Here is a 24,092-nt window from a genome sequence, read left to right as displayed (position 1 = left end):
GCCGATCATGCTCTTGACAGCTACAAAATGGAGCTCCTTTGATTCCGGGCTATTGGCGCCTTTGCTCTGCTAACAGGAATAGGATTGTGCCCTCCAAATTGGCTGGCGTCTTCTGGCTTCCATTGTTAGTCAAGCCACGGGAGAGCCCGTCGAAAGCAATAGCTTAAAACCTTCCATGTTACCACCGCAGGGCTGAAGCAACCACACGGTCATCTTACCCAGACGTAAGTAGCTAAGTTCATTGGGGTGAGCTGTTCGAGTGTGATTTGGGACAATTTGTCTATCTAGGTAGATAGTCTAGGGCTTGTAGGACGAGTAAGTCCTAGATAGCCAGCGACACAGATGCAAACGTCTAATATTCATACTGTATCGAGCAGCTTTTGCAGCGTTGAGACATCCAACCATAGCGTCAGGTCTCGAATGCCGCGTGACTGTTTGAGGCGAAGAGTTTCCCGGAGTAGATACCAGGAGTGCTTTTGCGGTGTTATTGTGCCGGCATGCACAAATCTTGATGCCTCGGCATATTAAGGAAGCAAAGAATGCAACGGCCTTATCACTGTCCCCCTCGGCCACGCGATCAACTTGGAAGGAGGCTCTGCCAGATGCCAGCCAGGTCTGGTCTGGATTTGGCGGTCAGAGTCCGAGTCTGTCAGTCAGAGACAAGAGGGGGAAACATACTACTGTACTACTGTACCACTGTACTACCCAGACTAGACTCGGGGTCTTTTGATCGACAGACGCCACGCATGCTCCAGTCTTTGTCCAGAAATGCCGTCCCATCAGACGAACCCGCCTCAGAGCGGCCTCTTTCAAGGTTGCTGCCGGCTTCAGGCATTGGATGTCGCTGTTCTGTTGCAGAAATGGCCCAATGGTCATGCAGAACAAGCAAGGAAACAGGGGTAAACCCCACCTGTGGCACCTGAAAGGGGGGCCGGCCCTGACAGGATTGAACTGCCCCTCATCAGGCTCAAATAAATATAAGCATGCCCCTCCAAATGCATCGGTCGGAGATAGCATCATTTACATATGCCAGAGCTTGATAGCTGCCAGAGTAACAGCTTCAATCGTCGTTTTGCTGCCATTGACGGCCCAAATCCCCCCGATAGAAACACTCCAAGATGGCCACTCATCACGATGACGATGTGATGCCCGAGGAGACCCAGGGCTATAAGCTCTCCCAGCCTAAGCAGAGCTTGGCTGAATATCAACAGATGGGTATGTGGAAACATCCAGTCATCAAGCTACAAAGCCATGTATAAACACTCGGCGACATCAAAACATGCAACCACCTTGAGCCCTCAAAGCAAGTGCGCCGTCGTCGACGACTTTTGCTCATTCACAAACCACCCCTCCCCATCTCACCCTTAGACACCTTCATCGTCGACGACGCCAACATCACCCGGTCGTCACCACCACCACCACCACTATAACCACCCGTCCACCTTACGGTGACGACTTCACTGTCTGTATTTTCAGCTGCATGTCAAGCCGCGATCAAGCCGCAGCTACTGCTGTACTCGGACAAAATGGTTTTGACCTTCCACCAAATCGCCCTCCTGGACCGACCCTATCTCCGCAGCCGCTCCAACAGCGAATTGCTTCCTCCCCCACCACCTCCGCCTACCCCAGATCTCTCACCTCTTCCACCTTATCTGCTTGTTGAGGGATCTCTTCTTACTCACCGAGAACTCTGTCCTAACTGCTTCACCCCTCTCACAATGTCCTCAAACCATCTTTGCCCAGCTTCTCAGGAGCCCGTCTGCGGTTTCACCCTCCTGGGCATCAGAGTTCCCACCAGGCTTCTGAGAATGTCCAGTGGACTTCCTGATCATGTTGATGAGGGCCCCGTTGCTCCTGATACTTCTGATGCCTCTGCTGCTACTGGCGTATCTTCAGTATCTCCTAACTCACCGGCTCTTCCTATAGATGCGAACGACGAGTCTCTCCAGCGCTACAAAGAGTCCCTTGGACTTGGTGGTGGCAAGGACCTGTCCGATTCGAGCGATCCCCGCGTCTGTATCATCAAGTCTCTCACTCTAGAGGCCCCCGGCCGCGATCCCGTCACAATCGATCTCTCCACCCCTGGTTCTGAGCACACGCTGAAGGACAAGCCGTTCAAGATCAAGGAGGGCGCCAAATTCACCATGGTGGCCACTTTCAAGGTCCAGCATGAGATCCTCAGCGGCCTTCACTACGTCCAGATCGTCAAGCGCAAGGGAATCCGCGTCAGCAAGGATTCTGAGATGATTGTGAGTCTAGCCCCTATCTGAGAACTTTGCTGCGCTGGACTTCCATCTGACCCCATTCGCAGGGCAGTTACGCTCCCAATACCGACAAGCAGCCTCTCTACACGAAGAAATGTGAGTTCCAAGCTAAGTTACAGATTTCGGAGCGACCAAAACTGATTAATTCCTTCCCAACAGTCCAGGAGGAGGAGGCTCCTTCCGGCATGCTCGCCCGCGGCCACTACAACGCCGTCTCCAGCTTCGTCGATGACGACAAGAAGTCTCACCTCTCTTTCGAGTGGAGCTTCGACATCGGCAAGGAGTGGTAAACGGCTGCCCTCACGGTATATGCATGATGGTTCACAGTTCACGCACATCTTCTCGCTTGCTTTACACCCGATCACGAGGAATCGACGGAAATGATATCATGATGAGTGGCTTAGATTTTTTTTTTTTCTCGCTGGCTATACGAAACTTGGAAGGGGAAAGGGATGATGATTTTGGAGGGGTTTTTGAGATGCTGAACTCAGGGTACGGAAACTTCTTCGACATTACACATAACGATTACCGTTTTGCTACGTCACCACATTGAGGCAGCTACTGCCGAACAGATAGGGGTATAAAAAAGTCTTTCAGGTATCATGATGGATCGCCGTCGTCTGTCTATCTTGTGAATCTCGTGCTTGCGTGCTTAACCGTACATTACATACACAAAAAATAATCTTCGTACTTGCTGGCAGACCTTCTCCCCAATCTTAGAGGAAGTAGTCCGGCAAGGCGTTGCCATCAGCAGCCTTCTCTGTGCCCTGCTGCATGTCCTTGTGCTGGTCGTTTTCTGGGGCAGCAGCGAATACGTTAAAGAAGCGCTCGCCCGTGTCGCTCACCTCGAGCACACTAGCCATGTTGCCGCACCGGTAGCAGTAGTTGGGAGCGCTCCAAACAGTACTCAGCCTGTCGTCGTACAAGACTTGAAAGCCCTCTTGGCAGAGCTGGTGAGCGCGTAAAATGTGGTTCATGTTATTGACCGCCAGGAATTTCTTAACCACCTGGGCCCCGAAGGTATATCCGGCCCCGCGCGGCGATAAGGAGAATTCGTCTCTTTCAGGGTCTGGATCTGACCAGACGAGATCTGCCATAGGACCTTCGTGGGGAATCTCGCGGAACCGATCGATGATTTTGATCTGGTCGATAGAATGGATGGAAGGTGACAAGCCTGTTCCCAGCATGTTAGCATTAGCCGTGGTGTATTCCTAGACATGATTAAAGACTAACCTCCATGCACACAGAAGATCTGATCATTGATCACAACACTTAGTGTAAGATAATCAAACATATCGGTAAAATAATGCCACACATTGGCATTGCCGTACTTTCTCGAACATTCGGTATAGAAGCCATAGGACTGGGTGACGCCGCGCGACTCATGGTTGCCGCGGATCAAATGCACACGATTTGGGTATCTCAGTTTCAAACAGACAAGGAGAGATATAGTTTCGACGCTGAACATGCCACGGTCGACGTAGTCGCCGAGGAACAGGTAGTTTGTATCGGGACACCAGCCGCCGATCTTGAAAATCTCGATCAGATCGAAGAACTGCCCATGAATGTCGCCGACGACGGTGACGGGCGCGCGGACATGGACGACGTTGCTCTCGCGCATCAGCAGTTCCTTAGTCTTGGCACATATCGCCTCGATGACGGACTCGGCCAGCAGCTCTTTCTTGTAGAGTCGTGATATGCACTCGTCGAGGTCGACGGAAGCTGGTAGGCCGGGCATCTTGATCGGTAAGCTGGTAGGGCCCAGCGGGTTTCAGCCCTGGGCACAGTGTCGTATGCTGGGGCTGGTGCTTCTCCCGGCAGAGGATGTCGTGATGGAGAAGATTCGCGAAGGAACCAACATGTTCAAGAGACGATGGTGTTGCTTTCGGTTCACATGAATGCCAGGAGGAGCTTGATGCCGACTGGAGGGGAAGCGATTTGAAGAATGTTCCGTGGCACAGGAGGCTTGTCCAAGGGCTATTAATGGCCTGTCAAGACCGCGCCTTCTGAGCTGGAGGGCGATTGCTCCGCGCTTCTGTAATCAACGTGTCGGACTAAGGTCGGCAAATCAAAGGCACGACCTAAAAGCCACAGGCACACACCTAGAGGGCACTTGCAGGTGGAGGTGCAGGCGTTGTGTGGTGTGTGCCAGGTGTGTGTGGCGTGTGGATTGTGGCCGTTGGTTGGTTGCTTATCGATATGGAAAGTCCTAGGATTCTATGCCTCAGGCACTGAGATCATCCCCATTTCACCCATTCTTCGGTCTCCATCCTTTCAAAGCAATTTTCTCCCACTTTCAACTATCTCTTTGCGTACTGTGGCGACACGCCTTCATCGATTCTCAACGGATTCATCATCGCAGATGCCTTCTTCTGACCAGAACCATCAGATTGAGCCGTTCTGATTGAACAACTGCACCTCCTTGGCGTTCTTGAAGTGCCGAGTATTGTTATGGGACTCTTTTGCTTTCCTTTCATGGGTTTCTACTGCGGAGCGTCAATTCTGGCTGTGGTTTACTGCTAGCTTCGTCACCCTATTCCATTCTGCCGGGTCACTTGCGTTGCTTTCTTTTCTGTCGAGATTTTCCGTATCGTTCTTCCCCTTGCAGGAGTCTAATACGGCTCTGGTGGAAGTCGATTCAATATCACAGGTTCACTGAAAACGTACAAACTTTCTCTTCTCCTCGCCTTGAGGATTCTCCATATGAGAAATCCTAAGGATCGTCATTGAAAATGCCACATTCTTATCTACCACGCATGCCTCTATTTGTCGTATGCTCTCGACAGACTTTCTTCGTCTCGTATCATTCCTGGCATAAAAGCCACTCATTCTCGATATTGCCCATTTTCTCCTCGGCATCCAATGTGACCATCAGAACACAACTAGACAGCACTGGTTGATTCTGGTCACATTCGCCCTAAGCCCAAACCATTGATATGTCCAAACACCATTCTGAGAAGCCACTTCCTCCAATATCTTTCCATTTGAACTACTGTACTCGTCTGAGAAGACAAAACGACAGACATCAGTAGAATCGCTGCTACCGGAAACATGTTCTTCCGGTCCCGCGCTTTGGAAGGCACTCGGGCGGGGGTCGCAGCGACGCCCGCTCGGGCCATCTTGCTGATTCGACCTCAAAAAAGTTCACATCGCGACTCGATGCATAGAGCCCGGTGCCTCGCCTTTGGCATGTCTTGCTGTCTTATGAAATGTTTCTTTTCCTAAGTAATCGGTTATGAATGCACTATATAACTTGTTAGATTTACACTCCAACTATCGGTATAGGGCGGAGGACATCTCACAATCCGATCGCGGATTCAGCTCGGATGTGGCTGTGGCAAGCGATGAGTCCTAAAAGACACTCAAGCTCCGACAAGCCATTGTTGAATCTTTCCGGCATCTTCGAAGTCAAAGCAAAGGTGTAGACATTGCATGACTCCTATTGTGCTGTGTGACTTCGGCCTGCAGCCTCATAGTCCCGTCCAGCAATTCTCAGACTTTTAGTCTCTCAACCGGGCCGAGTCGTGCATCCTCTGACATCGAGGAACAAGAGGGTTCTCTTACTTCTCTATCGCCGTCAAACCACCGACTCTGGTCTGTCGCACTTCTGGCTTTTGCGGTTGTAAAGGCCAGCATCTTTGGTTCATCAACGGTCCTCCGCATCCCTTGTTTCCGTATTACATCTACACAGCCGACGGCTGATTTGCCCCTCGGTTTTAAGCATCAAAGGGGATGGCAGACCGCGCTCCTGGCCAGGATGCGCCAAAGCATGAGGCAAGTTGCTATAATTGCGGAAGCAAGGACCATTTTGTGTTCGCTTGCCCTGAGCCCACAAGAAGCCAGCCTGCGTACGTACAAGACCTCGAGATGAGATCTCTTCTGCGAAGACAGAGATCCGCTGTCAACCTGCCGAGTTTGTCACTAACGAATGATTCAGGGGCCTAGAGGCATTTCGCCAGCGTCAAGCCGCGAATCAGATGAAGTCTTCTGCCACCAATTCTTCGCATGGAAATAGATCAAAAGGCCCCATCATCACGCGATACGCTCCTCCTCCGGGAACAGCGGCGTCACCTCCTGCTTATAATCCCTGGGCGAATGGACCTCCTCCACCTCCAGGTCCAGCGCCGTACTCACATTCAGCACCTCCCGGTCTGTCCTCACAGCCAGCTGGCTATCCACCTCTACCTCCAGGCCCACCTACACCATACACTCCGTATCCTCCTACTCCTGCTCCCCAGGGTGCCTACGGTCAGAGCTATCCACCGGTAGTGCCGCCTCCTGTTTATAGCCAGTACGGCCCTCCTGGACCTCCTGGCCCTCCTCCACAGCCAACTCCTCCTCCTTACGGCCAGTCAAATCCGTATGGCCCGCCGGTGTATGGTCAGCCTTACGCTCCCCCGCCAAGTTCCCCTTACCCTCCTGCTCCTCAGCCATATTACTCGGGGCCATCACCTCCAGCATACCCTTCGTACGCTCCACCACCTCCAAATAATTACCAACAAGTACCCTACAATGCTCCGAATGGGCCCCCATACACCACAGATCCTCAATATCCCCCTTCCTTGCCACCGCCACCCCCTGCGCACTGGAATCAAGCCAGCGGTAATCGTAACCAGCATCACAATCGGGGTTCTCGCCATAATAGAGACCATCGAGGCAGAGGCCAACGACATCATGGGCAACAGAAACAATCGTCGGACTCTAACCGGCGATCGTCGAGTGCTGCGAAGGACTCTCCAATTCGTTCGATCAGCACGCCGAAGAGCGACCAACGAGATGAACACGCCACCCCTATTGACGATGATTTCGAATGGGAGCTCGAAAAGATTTTCCTCGAAGTCAACACCAAAGATGCCGATCCTGTTGGAAGACCGCTGCCCCCAGAATATAACGATGACCCGACAATCCCGCCTGCCTTTAATGCCAAGTGTATCAAGTCGGAGTTTTTCTCTGAGACCGACCTGAAATCCTTTTCCATTTCCATCCGGGATACGACGTACTGGGGGCGCGTACGAGATGATCCAGCATTCAAACATTACAGGGGCATGATCAAGATCCGTTTTCCTGGTTACCCCCACGAATATTCTACCTACGACCTTGCTCACCTTCAGTCCGACCCATCAGACGATGAGCCAACTCATAGTTCCCAGGAAGGCCAAAGTCGTGCCAAGCGGACATTTGAGGAAACTCGCGAAGATCAAGAGAGGGAGCTCAAACGCCACAAGTATCTACCCGGACCTGCAGGTGACATGTCTCGATCAAAGAGCGAAGGTGGTTCTAGAAGTGCTGAACGGGATGTCACAGACACTCTTTTCCACTCTCTGCACGACCAGGTAGATCGCGTCCACCCTCGTCAGAAAGATGACAGGTCAAACGCCCCGCATGAATCCACATTACGGCACGACTCTGGATATCAAAGTGCCCAGTCTGGTGACAGGCGTCAGGATCCTCGGCGAGAAAGATCGAGCAACCAGAACTCCCCTCCGCAGCCGGATTACAGGCGGTCACGGTCATCTTCACGACCCCGGTCTCGAGACCACAGTCCAGGCGCTCGGAAGATGCCGGCGTATTCTCGCTCATACGACAATGAAGCGAGCGACAGCGACGATAGTTCTCAAATGTCGGATATCGAATACGAGCTCCTGGGATTGGACCGCCCAACTAAAAAGGAAAAGAAGAAGGAATCGAAACAAACGCCCAAGCGTCGTCGGGTTAAAGTTAATGACGCCTTCAGGTTAGTCATCTGTGCTATCACTCTTGCGTCTCTCATTTACTAATTAATTGCTCTAGCCGTCGTTGGTAAACGTTGCTCGACTTCAAGCTTCTCGCCCTTGCGTTAGTGGCTAGCCTGGATGCATTGGTTGCGAAAGTACATTATCTTGGTGATAACTCGAGACTGTGATTACTCTGACTTGCATAACTCGGTTCATTTTGACAGCGAATTTAGCATGTAGGCGTTTGTATCATTTGATTGCATATGTCATATGTTGGAGTACATGGGCATCAAGGCTCAGGGGCATTTTATTGGCGGCTTGAGGCAGATAGATGCTTAGACTATTCTAATTGAGACAATAGTATTGTCTGTTCCTGGAGATCTTTTTGAACGTATGGCATCTTCATTCATGCTGCATATGGTACCACATATTCGAAAGATCACAACGCCCTGTCAATCATGATTGCCTGGTATTGTGCCTGATTTAGGCGGTGATGGAATCAATGCCTAAACCTAAACGCAATGGAGGTTGTAAACCGAGCTGTCAGGAGCTTGAGGTACCCCGCAGTGCTGAATCACTGGACTCAGCCCTACGGCTTCAGGCAGCTGTAGGTTACGCCACCTCCATTCCTTGCCATTAAATAGAACGTCATTGCTGCCCCTCCATTCCGGAACACCAGGCACGACTGTCTTCTTGCAACATCAAACCATATACGCACCATACGACCCATAGCAATCTTGCAGCAATTGGAAGGACTGTCAACACGATGGCGTCGAATCCGCTGAGCCCGCATGTCATCCTCCAGGGGATGGCTGATGCTCTGCCTACCCACGAAAAGGGCGACACTACCTCGGACATGAGCAGCTCGTATGAGGCTGTTGCACTATTCACACACGCATGCATGTCGTCCCTGGGGTTCAGATTAGTTGGTTTTCATGAGGATCAGAAGATCGGTAAGCTCCCCGCTGTGTACATTGTTGGAAGAACCCAGCAGTGGAGGTTCAGTACTAATAGGAGATTTGGTTCATCAGAGTCAGAATGCCAGCAGCTCGCGCCACGGCTACCTTCGAAATGGAACGCCTCGTTTAACTCACACTCCTTCGTATACGCCCATACACAGTCGTCAATGCAATATGTCATCCGGGTCGATCGCTTAGGAGGCAAGGCAGAGATTCGAGGCCTGGGAGTAGGGGATGAGAGGATCGCGCGGGTCGAGATCACAGCTAGAGACTATGTCTCGTCATCTGCGCTGCCGCTACGTATAAGTACGAACCAGGACGGCACCGAGGACCGAAGCGACTTGCCACAGAAGTTGAAGAGCGTCTTCATCTCAGAAGAACGTATATCTGACCTGGCCAGCCTGCTGAAGGTCAACATCATTCAGAAGCTGCTTCCCAGTCTACAGAAGGAGGGATATGAGGAATCGAACAACCCCGATGACCGTGCTGCCCGCGAAGATGCAGACCGAGTCGGCCGACAAGGGGGACGGCGGGGGCCCCCGGAGATCCCTGAAGGATTGCCTGATCCCGCGCGGCCGAATCCGTACCCCTTCAATGACCCCCTTGCCGAGCCACCGCGCAGACCGATTCCGGCTGGCGACTTCCCGCCACCAGGCTTCGAGGATGAATATGAAATAAATCGACCACCGCGAGGTCCCCTGGCTCCTCCTGGTGGATTTGGGGGTCGCCATCCATTCAATATCGGAGACAGTGACCTCAATCCCCCGGGCCTGGGGCCGCATGATCCCCTCCGTGGTGCTTTCATCCCTGGTGGTGGACTACCACGGCCTGGAGGGGGTGGCATGCATCCTACCTTCGATGACCCCCTGTTCCGCGGTCCGCATGGACAAGGAGATGAGGATTTCAATCCTCAGGCTCCTCCCGGTGCGAGATGGGATCCCCTTGGTCCAGGAGGCGGCGGGCCACGATTCGGGGGCGGACGTCCAGGGAACTCGTTTGGAGGAAATGACACATTTGGTGGCGGCGGAATTATCTAGTCTGGCACTGAGAACACACCGTTCATAGGAAGGTAAGGCTGATAGGTGGAGGACTGTACGATTATGTGGTGGCATTGTATTATGATCGATGCTCAAGTCGAAGGATGACTTTATGATATTCGAAAATGAGATACGTTTTCCCGACATCATCTTCTCGCTCGTCTTTCTTCTGCCATTTCGTGAATTACATGTGACGAAGCTCTCGCCTCTATATACCTTCCCCTGACTTGTTTATGGTGGTGAGGTGTAAGTGAATGTTATTGGTAGCCTGTTCTAGACCTCCTGCAGGTGCCTTCTGTGAGTACTTTGGGTAGAGAGGCGCGCGCCCGCACGTCCCACGGTAAAACGGTCTGGTCGCGTCGTGCGTAGTGCCGCATCTTCAACACCACACACCCAAAACCCACTCTACCTAATAACCCCACATACCGCTCTTTCGGCGAGCTGCCAGCACAAAAAAGCAAACTAAAAAGACGTCGTAGGCTACTCAACTAGACGGCGCTACCCGATAGCCTTCCCGCGCCGATTTGCACGAGTTATAGACGAAAAGCAAATAAACACAGCCTTGAGCGAGCCCGAGCGAAGACAGGCAAAGCACGAACCCAGAGACAGCTTCCTGGCTCGCGCACGCACGCAATGGAGGATCAGCTGGTGCAGCTGCTGGCAAACACCCAGCTGGCTGCCGAGGGGCCGCGGAAGCAGGCAGAGATCGAGCTCAAGCACGCGCAGACGAACCCCATCTTCCCGCTGTCGCTGGCCAACATCGCCGCACACACGTCCATCTCGACGGACATCCGCCAGTCCGCCCTGTCCGTCCTGCGCAACTTCATCGAGCACAATTGGAGCCCCGAGGGCGACGACGGCGAGGGCCCCCGCATCCCCATCCCCGACTCCACCAAGGATCAGTTGCGACCCAAGCTGCTGGACCTGGCTTTGAGCAATGAGGATGAGCGTAAGGTCAAGGCTGCCGTAAGGTATGTTACTGCTCCATTGGGGACGTGCCCTTGTCACTACATTCATAGCTTCCAAGCGTTGTACAATCGTGGGGTGGATATACGTGCTAACTCTTCGACCATCATAGCTATGTTGTCGGTAAGATCGCTAATGTCGACTTTCCGGAGCAATGGCCGACCCTGCTACCAACCCTACTCGAGGTTATCCCCACTGGCACAGACACCCAGTTGCATGGCGCCCTGAAGGTGCTGGGAGACCTCGTGGAGGAGAGCCTGAGTGAGGACCAGTTCTTCTCCATGGCACGCTCCATTGTCGACGTGGTCTACCATGTAGCGATGAACGAGTCTCGAAAGCCCGCCCTCCGTGCCTTGGCCGTTTCAGTCTTCCGAGGCTGCTTCGATCTAATGGATATTGTCAAGGATGATCACCCGCAAGAAGTCAAGAGTTTTGCAGAAGAGGCCCTGAAGGGCTGGTTGCCCTTCTTTCAACAGGTTATGAAGGTGCAGCTGCCTGAGAACACTGCCGGTTCGGAGTCACAGCCGGAGGTCTGGAACGGCGTTATTGCTCTCAAGCTCCAGGTGGTCAAGACTCTGATCAAGATCAAGGGTGTTTTCCCCGCCCTTCTGCTGCCTCAGAGCTTGACCTTCTTCAGTGCTACCTGGGAGGAGCTATCAAGTCTAAAGGGCGCATACCAAGCCCAGTACATTGACAATGGGGCACAAGGAAGGCTAGAGGATTCGGACGGCCTGCCATACACGCTCGATTTCTTAGTTCTAGAAGAGCTGGACTTCCTGAACCAATGCCTGCGTGCTCCTCCTGTTCAGAAGGAGCTGGAAGCCCAGATCAATGCCCAAGCGCCGCATGAGACACCCTGGATGGTGGATCTGATGCAGCTTGTTGTTGCGTACTCCCGCATCACGCAGGAGGAAGAGGAGCTCTGGGAAATCGATGTGTCGCTCTACCTCGCAGAGGAGACATCTGTCACTGCCAATTACACTGCTCGAACTGCATGCGGTGATCTCCTTATCAAGCTTGGGGAGTGGCTCAACCAGCGGGCTCTAGAAGGACTCTTCGCTTACACGAAGGGCCTGTTTCCCGGTAATGGATCAGACTGGAGAAGCCAGGAGGCTTCCCTATATCTTTTTAACATGTTGGTTGGCGACTTTCAGGACTTGGACAAGCCAGTCCCTGAAGTCATTGCCCAAGCGTACATGGAGCTTGTCAATTTTGCAGTGAACAAGCCCGACGAAACCCTTCTGCGCGCACGGGGTTTCCTTGTGGCTGGAATTTTATCACACGGTTTCCCTCCGGCGAATGCTCTGTTGGACCGGACTATCGAGTCTATCACTCGGGATGACCAAGAACTTGTACAGGTCTCCTGTGTGAAGGCTGTTGAAGGGTTTGTCAAGTCGGGCAATGCGCCTGCAGACCGCCAGCTGGCAATCATTCAATCAATCAATGGCTTCCTTGACTCGAAGGACCTAACCGATCTTGAGGATGCCGACGATCTCCTAGTAACCCTAGCCGAGTCTTTACGGGCCGCCATCACCATTGACCCACGTGTTACCATTGCGTCGGATATCAAGTCTGTAGACTCTCTTTTCCTCATCGCCAAGCATGGTGCCTCGAACTTCCAGGTTACGATGCTTGTCTGCGAGGCTTTCGAGGACCTGGTCGCGAAACTTTCAGATTCGGCATCTTATGCGGCACTTTGTGCGAAGGTTCTCCCTACACTGACAGGTGCATTCAATGTTGCGGACATGACGCAGGATGACCCCCTTGTTACACTGGCTAGTGAGCTTCTAGTAGCTCTAGTGCAACACGGCTCAGAGCCGCTTCCCGCTGGCTTTGTCGCAGCAACTCTACCGAAGCTGAAGAGACTCTTGATGGAGTCTCCTGAAGGCGAAGTCCTACGACCTGGCGCTGAGGCCCTGAAGTACATGCTCATGCATGACCACCATCAGGTCTTTGGCTGGCATGACGAGAACGGCCAATCTGGTCTAGAGGTCTGTCTTATTATCATTGATCGCCTCCTTGGACCTTCCATTGAAGACAATGCGGCATCAGAGGTTGGTGGCCTTGCTGCTGAGCTTGTCGAAAAAGCCGGTCAAGAGCGCCTTGGTCCTTACCTGCTTAAGCTCCTGCAGGCTGTAGCAACTCGATTAGCGTCTGCACAAGCTGCTCCTTTCATCCAGTCTCTGATCCTTGTCTTTGCACGGCTGTCCCTTGTTGGTGCCCAGGACGTTGTTCACTTCCTTAGTGGCATTGAGATCAATAGTCAAAGTGGCCTACAAGTCGTTCTCAGCAAATGGCTGGAAAACTCAATCAACTTCGCAGGTTACGATGAGATTCGACAGAAGTAAGTTCAAGTCATTGCTTTAGGTCTTGTCTAATTTGGTTGATACTGACCCTGTCACAGCGTCATTGCACTATCGAAACTCTACTCCCTAAACGATGCGCGTCTCTCTCAGACCATGGTGAAGGGAGACTTGATTGTACCAACCAGTGATAGAATCATGACTCGATCACGGGCGAAGCAGAGTAGGTCATTTGATGTTGAACGACCAAGGCGCAAATTGCTAACAGGAACGAACCTAGACCCTGACCAGTTTACCATCATCCCAGCCAACCTGAAGATTCTCAAAGTTCTCATTGAGGAGTTGCTCTCAGCTTCTGGTATTCAGGGTGCAGCTAACGCTGCCGCTGCCGCAGCAGCCGAGTTTGCAGATGTCGACGAGGACGATGGAGACGAGGGTTGGGAAGATGAGCCTGACACGCTTGACTTGTCTCTTGGCTCCACCAAGGCCGGACTTATGTCACTGATTGAGGGCTCCGGATCCCGCCAGAGAGATGATGAGACACAGCAGTATCTAACAGAGTTCTTCATCCGAGCAGCCCGCGAGAACATTGCCGACTTCAAGAACTGGTACGAGATGCTCACGGACGAGGAGAAGACCAAGCTCAACGAGCTGGCGGCGCAGTAGGAGCGTGCCCAGGCAGCTTTGAAACAACAGCAGGAATTACTCGCTGCTGGAGATGGTCTACATGAGAACGAAATGCCGGCCATATGCCCAGCTCCACCCCAACCGGGGCTGGTGGTGATGGCAGCATCGGCTCGAATACGCAGCTTGCGGAAACAGCTAGACAAGTGATTGTGAATTGATGTCTGATGAGTGATGACAGTATAGACACATGTGGAGGTAACTCAGAGATGAGCAGACAGGTTTCCCTCGAAGCAATGTCCAGCTACTTGGCTCTTCTTCACTTCTCCTACAAGACGGTTTAGATATGGCCCAGATTGGTGGACTTGCCCCTTGGCGTCTTATAGTAACATGCCAGATGGGCAGCACATTGGCAGCAAGGCATAGGAGGAAAAGCAATTAGATAGAAACCTGTGGGCCCACTGGCTCGATAACAAGAAAACGTTTTTCTACTCATATCTGTTTGATTGACATTGTTTTTGTGAATTCCGGTGCGTGCCTGGTTTATGAGGTTGCTTCAGGTTCAGATTGTCTAGTGGTCTCAGTGGTTTTATCAATTCACTAGGCGCGTCACCAGGCAGGCACCCAGCCAGCTCCATGCTGTGTTAGCGAGGGGTACCTAAACCACGTCACCGGAACCTCAACATCAGTGAATACAAGGGCAAGCTATACCCGGCAATACACAATATCACAAAATCACCTTTCAGATCCTTACACTGTCTTCTTTATCATAAGGCTGACACTCAATCTTCACCTAACCAGAGCATTGCCATGTCGATGCCACCGCCGCCTCTACCTGAGGCCCCAGAGTCAACAGAAGTGCCCATCATACAAGCTCACACTCTCCTGACCTCGTTCTCATCTTTCCTCACCATCTCCATACACACGATCCTGTACTACCGTAGCATATACCCACGTCGGACATTCCTCTCTGCAAGAGCCTTCAACATCCCTGTCCACCAGTCAAGGCACCCCAAGGTCTGCTCCTGGGTTCTTGATGCCGTGGATGCAGTGACGGGCCAAATCGCCGCCGGCAGTGTTGCGCGGGTTGCTGTCGTCATTCACGCACCGCTCACCTCATCCGGCACCACCCCATCAAAGCCCCCAGCTGCCGTTCCTGCTGCCCCAGCTAGCAAGGCAGCCCTTTCAAAGGTGTCGCCCGGTGCCGTCCTAGAACGGTGGATGTTCGACGTCAGTGGCTTTCCGTCGTGGCCCGGCGGCGCAGAAGCTATGCGCAACTTCGACCCCAGAGGAAGCAGCGGCAAGAAGCACGATGAGGAGGGCGAGGACGACGCCGAGGAAGACGCCGAGGAAGATGCCGAGGAGGACGTCGAGGAAGACGACGATGCGGTCGCTGCGGAGGAGGACGAGGACAACGAGCTCGTCGAGGAGGATGTCATCAACTGGGCCGATGTCGACGAGCAGTTGCGCGGTGCTCTCAGAAGGCTGGCTTACGCGGGAGAGAAGATGGACGCCCTGCCGGAGGGATGCACGTTCACTGTTGCTGTTGAGCTGAAGAACCAGGCACAGGCGCCGATAGGGGTGAGTTGATGCTTGTTCTTTCCCGCATCCTTGTCTATGAAGTGATAAATACTAACGTTTCAATAGCACCCGCAGCCATGGATTCCGTCACAGCCCAGCCTGCAAGCTGCAGTTCGCCAGAGGAAGAGAGGCAAGGATCTTGGCGGCGCAAAGACTGTTCCTGTACGATCAGTAGAAGCCGGGCCACTATTCTTCGAGTGCTGGGTTGAGGAGGGCAAGGCCAAGGAGGCTCTTCGAAGTACCGCCGCTGTCCCGTTAAACAAACCATCTTAAGTCTTGAACTTGTTGAAGCATCATGTTCGTTCGTGATGTATTATCCACGGGAGCACACCCGACAAAGCACTATTTCATGAGCACGGCTCATGCTGTTCAACTTTCTGAACAAACGTAACTTGACTAATATCAAGATAACCGGTCTCTGTACCGGGTTTCTATATATATTCAACAACTCTATATTTAACCTCGTTTCGAGGAGTTGGTCACCAAGCCAAAAGTGGCATTCTGCCACCAACAAGTATGCCAACCCCCAACACTTCGTCTCTTCCTCCTGGTCCAAATGCTCATAACTCCAGACAGAATAACCCTTGCGGATAACGACCCTGCCATTCTAATCTGGATGAGGGGTGTCTTGATGATGGTATTGACAAAACCAGATGGGTAGGCATGCTACTGGCCTTTTGTTACTATAATATCAAGTAGTCTCTGGTAGTCGGGAAGGGCCGGAGCAATCAGCGGCAAGCGATATGCTTGACTGGAGCGAGGAGGCCTTAGACATGTCAACCGTGGCCCACGACCACGGTGAAGTCTAGCCTCCAGCCACAGTCCAATCCTATCGCCTTCCGCTGGTTGCACCGGCCCTTCCAAATTATGAGAGACTGCTTGATGTCATTGCGATAAACAACAGCTTGTCAACCATCACTGCTCGTGATGCGGAGACACCTGGCGAGGAGCTGCCTTCGGTGTTCTGAGGTAATCGCAGGGAATGACGAGGACATCGAGGACATCGACGCATCCCTATCTGATCCATGCACTCCAACACTTGCTCAATTGACCGAGATTAGTTGTCAAGTGTTGTCTGGTGATATCTCAATGGTGGTGGTGGATAGTTGACCGCATGTTGTGGGAGTAGTTGTATTGTCAGGTGCAGCAGGAGACAAGGTGAAGAAAGATCATGGATAAAGCCTCCCGGACACTCGATAGCTAATTGACATGATGAATATCACAAAGGCTACTCCTGATCTCTGTTTGTTTCAACCACAGGTGTTGAGGAGCTGAACCTGACCGGCTCCACTGCCATCTCTGGCGACAAAAAATGAGTAGAGCATCACCTCTTCTCCTGTTGAAAAAGAGGGAAACAGACATCATAATATTGGGAATAATACACTGGCCTTCACGATTGGGAAGCTTTGTAGTTGTGTTGCGGCTCATGCCAGAGGGTTGAAGTACATCAGGCACAGCCTTGGCATATCAGTTGAAAGGGTTAGGATAACTGTCAATGAATAATTCCAACCTGAGTTCTTAGACCCCTCACATACTTCACGTCAAAAATAAGAGTCTATCACAACCTTTGTGTAACTTTCCGGATTGCTATTATTCTATATGCTCCAATTAAGTACAGATCTTTGTAGGAATGTTGATCTAATCTAAATCAAGTCTATATCATCATGGCACCACCAACAATGGCAGCAACACCAGCGAAGACGGCATTGCCAGTAATTTGGGGCATGCCAGCAGTGCTGGAGCTGGATCCTGCCGCTGTGGCGCCGGCAGAGCCGGTGGATGACCCGGAGGCGGAGGTGGACTGGCCGGTCGCAGCCGTCTGAGAGGCGGTGGCCCCGGAGAGCTTCTCCAGGCCGGCGGTGATGGTGATGGTGCCGGTGAGTGTGCTCAGGTCCGTGATGGTCGCCACGCCCCCCGTGGCGACGGCGAAGGAGGAGCTGGCCGACTCGTCGTAGCCAGACTCGTCCAGACTTGACGTGCAGACGGCTGTGCTAGAGGCGATCTGGCAGGAGACGTCGGCAGTTCTACGGGACACACCGTCAGTACATCTCTCCCGAGATGGGGGGATACAGGCGAGCTTACAGGACCCCAGTCTCGGTCTGGTGGTACGCAAACGTCGACGGTCCTTCTACCACCGTGATTCCGGAGCCGAGGCCGCACTCTGTCTCGTCCTCATCGGTGGGGCACGTCAGGAAGTAGGTGGTCTTGGACGGCGAGTCGACGTCGACGACGGAGGCGAGGACCGTCTGGGTGTCGAAGCCGGGGAGAAGAACCTCGACGACACTGGTGGACTGGGCCAATGCGGGAGCAGCGAGTGCTGACAGAAGCGGGAGACCGCGGAGGAGCTGACGAGCCATCCTGATGAGCGAGTATCAGATATCTATCTAGAGGTGGCTTGAACGAGTGGCTGGCTGCTGGAGACCGAAGTTCGAGAACTCTTTTTGTAGGTTTCAAAGAGAGACAGGCTAGAGAGAGAAAGAGCCACAAAACCCGGGAACGAGGAATAGAAAGCTCGGAGAGGCGGGCGCAGTGGCTCACTTGAGATCTATATAAACAACCTAAGCCCGAGATCTGTCGCAGATCCTTTTTGCCCCTGGGTCCGCTTCCCCCCGTTGTCATTAGAGTTGTCAATCAAGGTTAACGTTTCGAGATGCAGACCCCTGTTCTGGCGCGCGCCGGTAGGGGAGTCTAGGGGCTCTAGGGACGCCGTACCCGAAAGCTTAGCATGCTTTGCTGGGAACCAGGTCTTCGGGTAGGAGAAACCCCATGGGCTACCTTAGCTACCTTGACCCAGGTTCCCTAAGCCCAGAATGTTGCCTCTCTGATTCTCTGCGACGGGTTGAAACCCGGCATCTCCAGCAGTTGCCGTCTACCTTGCTATGATAGTCCAGTACGGAGTGTTCCCGTCATGCAGACCCGCCCGCGAAGGATCGCTTTTAGTGGGCGTGCCTGGTGCTAATGACTGTACGAAAATGCCGAAATGAGCCAGGGCAGGAAACCATGCCATGGCTACTGATGTTCATCCAGTACTAGGCAGGTGGATTGCCTAACTATGAGAGTGGCCATTGTTTCGTAATGGAAGCTCACCTTGACTGGTCGTCCGTTCGGCGGCGGCGAGACTGAATAAGCAAACACGAGATGTGTCTCGTGTCAAGGTCAAAATGATAGACTAGGCGAGCTGCGTCACTCGGAGCTTCTACACGAAATTCGTCCTGGAATGAGGTAGCGGCCGCCTTGAATCTCCTCCTGCTCGTCTTTGAGTCTGTGCTACTTCGTCTGGCTCAAGGAACACATCTACAGGCCAGTGGGTATTCTAGTGGGCTGAATTCCATGTATTTTTGATTGGCTCTACAAGATAGCAAACGAAGTTGCCGAGATATCAGGGTAATTATGTCGAAGTTGGCTTTGAAGAGGTTCTCAGAGGACGGATGGAGTATAACGTTAGTGAACGGCGATCTACTAGGTAATTAGCTTCTCTTCAGGCGCCTGCAGAGCCGCCAACAGCAAGCAACATATCAACAAACTACCGGTAGGTATGTTATACATCGTCAAATAGATGGATAAACATAAATAGCAGGGCGAATCCGACGGACGACCTACTATGCAGTATCTCCCTGGAGAGACAAGCGCCTTGGCGACAAAAAGACGCGCGTAGCCGTGACAGTCCTACCTACATGTACTCTGCACTACCCAGCTACTGTATTAGGCAGAGTGCCTAGGCAGTCTCCAGAATGCCAGTCAGGGTCAGTTGACAGCGGGCTCCTCTTGGCGTTATTCCCGCCATTGCACAGACAATATGTTACCTAAGGTGCCTAGGTAGGTAGATGGTTAGATGGTTAGGGGCCCTTGTTGGGGCCTTATGCTAGGTCAATGGCATTTCTTTGCCGAAGTCCCTTGCTGGGCATCGTAATAGCATGGTAATCGCGGGCTTGGCAGCGAGCCTTTTGGTCGAGCCAAGAAACACCAAGAAAACGCAAACCGTTCGGCCAGCCCACGCCAGTCCACTCACTCAGTCATTATAATGCTTCTACCTACATAGTTGTCGCCAGGCGGGTGGGAGCAAAACTCTGTTCTGACCGCAAGTCGTGCGAATGCCTCTTCTCTCTCTTCCGCTGCGGCGCTTCTCAACCCTGAGCAGCCCAAATGCGTCGGTAACCACAGCGCCCGCGCTGTTCTCCTCCTCCCCCGCTAGCCACAGTAGGTAGCAAATGAGGAGGGACCGCTGGCCTTGCGCTGCGTCCGCGGCGGCGCTGTCGCTGTCGCTGTCGCTGTCCCTACTGCCGATCGCCGTAGTGGCCGCCGCCCAGCAAAGCGTCTCCGTCTCCGTCTTCGTCCCGGGCTATCGTGCATCTGCATGGGAGGGCCTACGTGGAAGTGTAATCACAAGTGTAGGAGTGTTATACTATTTTTGTTCTCTCTTTACCTTGGGTCTGTCGATTGACTGATGCATGAGCTGCAGGATGACTCCGAGACGTTATACACCATCTTCTGTGCCGACCAGACGGCCAACAACTGCCAGATAGATGGCGACCTGCCCTTCACATTTGCAGAGGGCCCCAAAACGCTGCACTTCTCCGGGGCTGATCCCGGCACAATGTACGCTCGTTCATTTCATGTTCACGAGTCCATACATGCAGGTACTAACTCGCCCATACAGAACGGCAGCGTTAGACTGCCAGCTGCAGGGCACAACCGCCGCTGTATGCAGGGGATATTCCTCCTTTGGCGAGGACTACTACGCCGTCACCGGCGCGACCGAGACGGCATGGACAAGGACCATGTCCGGCGATGACATCCACTGGGGCATCTTGACCCTGTCGTCTCCGGCGCCGCCTCCGGACACGGTGGACATTGACGGGACGCCCATCGCCACGGAGACGTCCCCAGGGGAGACGGCAAACCCAACTGACACGGAGTGGTTCTTCCCAACCTCCACCGGTGGTAGCAGCACGCCGACTTCGACGGTCCCAAGCGCATTGGCTGCTCCCAGGCTAGATGGGAGCATGTGGAGGACGATGTACGCCGTAGTCATGGTACTTGCTGTCAACTTCTTATAGCATGACAGCACACTTTACTATGATGAAAGGATTAGGGACAATATATCAAAAGAAAGTAACGTCACAGCTCGGTGGGAGAGCACTTGGTCAAATAGAGACCTCAAGCGGTACCTTGACTACCGTACCTGAACATCTGATAGAAGCGAGGGGTGGCTACAAGGACCAGGCCAACAATCTATCTGGCTTTGGTTGGTGGTGCAAATGGTTGGGTTGCTCTCCTGAATAATAAATACCCTGGCTTTCGGACAAAAATAAACGCATATGACACTCTAGACCGTTGTTCGACTCCTTCTTCACATGCACTGCTACTGTACTGTACTGTACTATACTGTGTATAATGTCTCTACTGTCAACGTGCCAGGTGTTCGAATGCAACGTGGCGAAGCCAGGCCTGGAGTCTGCAGGAAATGGCATATCTGGTTTTGTTCCTGAATCACGTATGCATGTCTCACTGCGTCTGTATTAGATGTCCTAGAGCGAGAATTGAAGCCAGCTCGGTCTTGTCGTTTCTGACTGAGTCAAGGCCATGTTCCATTTCTTGTTGTCTTTGTCTGTATCCGTAAAAAGAAACCAGACCTGCCGCAACTGTTATTTCGGTCAGTCGCGCGGCTCTGGAGAGGGCGTTGGTAGCCAGTCCATACAATTTGGTTGATGTTTCAGGTTTCACCCTTTGACCAATCGGCCGAATCACAATCCTCACAGGCCCTTGCAGCCCCCTTTCAGGGCTTCCTGGCTGGCCAGACCCAGCCCCGACCCGGCAGAGAAAGACTCTAGCAGTCCTTCGTCCCATGTGGATCTGGGGAATTGGAGAGGGCAAGCTGGGCAAGACAATCTATGCACCGTGGCCCAGCGCCGTCGATCAGCCGATGGCACCGCCGACCTGAGAGCTACCCACCACTCAGCTGGGGCGCGAACAAACCACGCTGCAACGGCGCGCTGCAAGATTCGGGGGCGCCAGGCTCGCAGGCTCAGGCAGGGTGGGAAACGAAACAAGCTAAACGGCTTAGACCTGGACCTGGCCAGCGTCGATTGGGTCTTGACGACTGCCCGGTGCTTCTTCGCCTATCGTATTGACGACCTTCCCCTTCCCGTTGTGGTGTGCCATGGCGCTCGTGTTCCCCTACAACTGCGCAGTACCCAAGCATGTGCCTCTTGTCAGCGTGCAGGTCCTGCAGGTCTTGCAGGCGGGGGGCCCTGGGCTGATCCCCGGGGTTGAAGAAACAAAGACACAGAGAGAGGGCTTCAAATAAATGGTGATGACCTCCCTCCTACCCTCCTACCCCCCCTTCAAAGCTCGCTCTTTCAAGAGTGGCGCTCACTCTCTCGTTTACCCGATTGCTGCCAGTTCGTATTGAACTGCTGATTTCAATCTTTTTCCGTTATTTCTGTCTTTTTCTCTCGTCATTATTGATTGATTGACGGTGGTCGCCTATTGTTCGGTCTTTTCGCTTCTATTGTTCAATTGTGCTACTACTTTTCAGGGACAATATTCTATACACCTACCTGCCTCCCTGCACATTTCCAGACACCACTCGCATTCTCTGAGCTGGCGCTCTGATCCGGTGTCTTCACTTTCATTTTCTATCTCCTTCAACCTCCAACAATCTGTATATAACCTCGTTCTTCCTGGGAGAAGATCTGTATACGCGCGCAGGTCGACGGTGACTACAACTGGATCGGGACATTCACACCTTTACACACTTGAGATTTCTTCTACGTCGTCGACTCGGAACCCATCATGGTCTCTTTCATCAAGTCCGTACATGGCACGGCAGCTTTGGCCGTTGCTGCCCTGGCTCCTAGCAGCCTCAAGATCGAGGACTCCAGTAAGTCCTGTCAATCTCGCCATGTAATATCTTGCGGGCATTTGGCTAACAATACGCTGTAGCATCGGTACAAGGCGTGGCTAAGACCATTGCTGCTGGTGCCATGTCGTACTATCCTGGCACTGCCGCTGTGAGTCTTATTGCAAGAAGCACGAAATCTGCGCATGATCATCTAACTTTTCGCAGGCATTCGCCGACTTGCCGGCGCCGTATTACTGGTGGGAGTGCGGTGCGCTCATGGGAGCCATGCTGGACTATTCGCATTACACAAATGATACTACGTATGATAGCATCATCACCACCGCCCTGCTTGCCCAGGCGGGACCGGATTTTGACTTGATGGTGCCAGCGCACTATGGAGACGAGGGGAACGATGACCAGGCTTTCTGGTCTTTTGCTATTCTGTCAGCTGCGGAGCGCAACTGGCCGCAACCTGACTCGGCGATCCCCTCGTGGTTGGAGATCGGTGAGAACGCCTGGAACAGCCTCGCCAGCCGGTGGAACACGACGAACTGCGGCGGCGGCCTGCTGTGGCAGATCTTTGCGAGCAACCCCAACGGTCTGACATACAAGAACTCGGTCAGCAACGGCGGCTTCTTCCAGATTTCAGCCCGCTTGTACCGCGCCACGAACAACCAGACGTATCTGGACTGGGCCAACAAGATCTGGGACTGGAGCCGCGAGGTTAATTTCATCGATGACAGGTACAACGTGTACGACGGGGCCGGGGTGGGCGACGACTGCAAGGAGACGAACCCGGTGAGCTTCTCGTACAGCGCAGGCATCTACCTCTACGGCGCGGCGATCATGGCCAACGTGACGAATGGTACCGACTCCGCGGACTGGGTCGAGCGCACCAAGGGCCTGCTGGACGCGTCCAAGTCCTTCTTCAGCCCCTTCAGCAACGCCACCAACATCATGTACGAGCACGCCTGCGAGCAGGTCGACAGCTGCAACACGGACATGAAGTCGTTCAAGGGCTACCTGTCGCGCTTTATGTGGGCCGCGACCCAGATGGTGCCCGAGATCGTCCCCTCCGTGCAGGCCCTGCTCAACCCCTCGGCCAGGGCCGCCGCCGACGCCTGCTCCGGCGGCAGCAAGGGCACGTCCTGCGGCCAGAAGTGGTACGTCGGCGGCTACGACAACGTCACCGGTCTGGGCCAGGAGATGAGCGCGCTCGAGACGGTCCACGGCATTCTGGTGCCGTACGCCACGCCCCCCTTCAAGGCCGGCGAGATCAAGAACGTGCGGAGCTCTTCGCCGCCGACGGCCTCGGTCAGCCCCGTCCCGTTCCCGACGAGCACCCCGACGCCTACGAAGCGGTCGAACGAGGCGGGGGTCCTCGGGGTTGATCTCACATGGGTGGGCTTGAGCCTGCTCACGGGGGTGTTCGTCTGGGGCTTGATATGAGCGACCAGGCCTTGACTGGTGTGGCGATGTGTGTATGATATTTGGCATTTTCGCTTCTTCCGCCTCTGGGATGGGAGTCCCCGAGAGCTCGCATACCTTGATCTTTGACGCATCGCTGAATAGATGCATTGGCTTGCACATACAGAGATATGTTTGCATGGGGCAAATAGAACACGGAAGCCTTGCTTGGCGTATGGTGGTTTCTAAAAAGATAGACATGACAATCAAAATTTATGACCGCGAGAATGACCCTCGGAATTAATTGTTTACCATCCTCGTGTCACCAAATATGATACAAATATGTCAACGCTTTGAGTAAGGCCAAGTGTTTTTTTCTAACCCAAACCCTGT

The 24,092-nt window shown here is 53.2% G+C and overlaps 8 protein-coding genes across 8 annotated transcripts; 6 read left to right on the top strand and 2 right to left on the bottom strand.

Annotated features, from left to right (window-relative positions):
- Positions 1-1,118: 1,118 nt before the first annotated feature.
- UCRPA7_8110 (putative rho gdp dissociation inhibitor protein) lies at positions 1,119-2,554 on the top strand (the record flags this gene model as incomplete). The annotated part of the gene is made up of 4 exons (XM_007920629.1): positions 1,119-1,215; positions 1,744-2,249; positions 2,312-2,360; positions 2,424-2,554. 4 exons carry the CDS (start codon positions 1,119-1,121, stop codon positions 2,552-2,554), a joined length of 783 nt encoding a protein of 260 aa, XP_007918820.1.
- Positions 2,555-2,980: 426 nt separating this feature from the next.
- Positions 2,981-4,002, bottom strand: UCRPA7_8109 (putative serine threonine-protein phosphatase pp2a catalytic subunit protein; the record flags this gene model as incomplete). The annotated part of the gene is made up of 2 exons (XM_007920628.1): positions 2,981-3,438; positions 3,498-4,002. The coding sequence occupies 2 exons, from the start codon at positions 4,000-4,002 to the stop codon at positions 2,981-2,983; spliced, it is 963 nt and encodes a 320-aa protein (XP_007918819.1).
- A 5,102-nt stretch (positions 4,003-9,104) lies between these two features.
- On the top strand, positions 9,105-9,974 carry UCRPA7_8108 (putative pi31 proteasome regulator protein; the record flags this gene model as incomplete). The annotated part of the gene is made up of 1 exon (XM_007920627.1): positions 9,105-9,974. The coding sequence occupies one exon, from the start codon at positions 9,105-9,107 to the stop codon at positions 9,972-9,974; it is 870 nt and encodes a 289-aa protein (XP_007918818.1).
- A 633-nt stretch (positions 9,975-10,607) lies between these two features.
- UCRPA7_8107 (putative importin-beta domain-containing protein) lies at positions 10,608-13,909 on the top strand (the record flags this gene model as incomplete). The annotated part of the gene is made up of 4 exons (XM_007920626.1): positions 10,608-10,945; positions 11,053-13,284; positions 13,345-13,466; positions 13,524-13,909. 4 exons carry the CDS (start codon positions 10,608-10,610, stop codon positions 13,907-13,909), a joined length of 3,078 nt encoding a protein of 1,025 aa, XP_007918817.1.
- Positions 13,910-14,683: 774 nt separating this feature from the next.
- Positions 14,684-15,721, top strand: UCRPA7_8106 (putative horma domain-containing protein; the record flags this gene model as incomplete). Its single annotated transcript, XM_007920625.1, has 2 exons — positions 14,684-15,448; positions 15,515-15,721. The coding sequence occupies 2 exons, from the start codon at positions 14,684-14,686 to the stop codon at positions 15,719-15,721; spliced, it is 972 nt and encodes a 323-aa protein (XP_007918816.1).
- A 1,381-nt stretch (positions 15,722-17,102) lies between these two features.
- On the bottom strand, positions 17,103-17,805 carry UCRPA7_8105 (putative gpi anchored protein; the record flags this gene model as incomplete). Its single annotated transcript, XM_007920624.1, has 2 exons — positions 17,103-17,472; positions 17,531-17,805. The coding sequence occupies 2 exons, from the start codon at positions 17,803-17,805 to the stop codon at positions 17,103-17,105; spliced, it is 645 nt and encodes a 214-aa protein (XP_007918815.1).
- A 2,087-nt stretch (positions 17,806-19,892) lies between these two features.
- On the top strand, positions 19,893-20,505 carry UCRPA7_8104 (hypothetical protein; the record flags this gene model as incomplete). The annotated part of the gene is made up of 2 exons (XM_007920623.1): positions 19,893-20,044; positions 20,106-20,505. 2 exons carry the CDS (start codon positions 19,893-19,895, stop codon positions 20,503-20,505), a joined length of 552 nt encoding a protein of 183 aa, XP_007918814.1.
- Positions 20,506-22,243: 1,738 nt separating this feature from the next.
- Positions 22,244-23,741, top strand: UCRPA7_8103 (putative glycoside hydrolase family 76 protein; the record flags this gene model as incomplete). The annotated part of the gene is made up of 3 exons (XM_007920622.1): positions 22,244-22,331; positions 22,394-22,461; positions 22,518-23,741. 3 exons carry the CDS (start codon positions 22,244-22,246, stop codon positions 23,739-23,741), a joined length of 1,380 nt encoding a protein of 459 aa, XP_007918813.1.
- Between the last annotated feature and the right edge of the window lie 351 nt (positions 23,742-24,092).

The sequence above is a fragment of the Phaeoacremonium minimum genome (genome assembly GCF_000392275.1).
Source record: "Phaeoacremonium minimum UCRPA7 unplaced genomic scaffold PA7_03_scaffold_580, whole genome shotgun sequence".
NCBI classification, from domain to species: domain Eukaryota; kingdom Fungi; phylum Ascomycota; class Sordariomycetes; order Togniniales; family Togniniaceae; genus Phaeoacremonium; species Phaeoacremonium minimum.
Note: the sequence above shows the minus strand (reverse complement) of the source record. Positions and strands in the feature narration are given on the sequence as shown.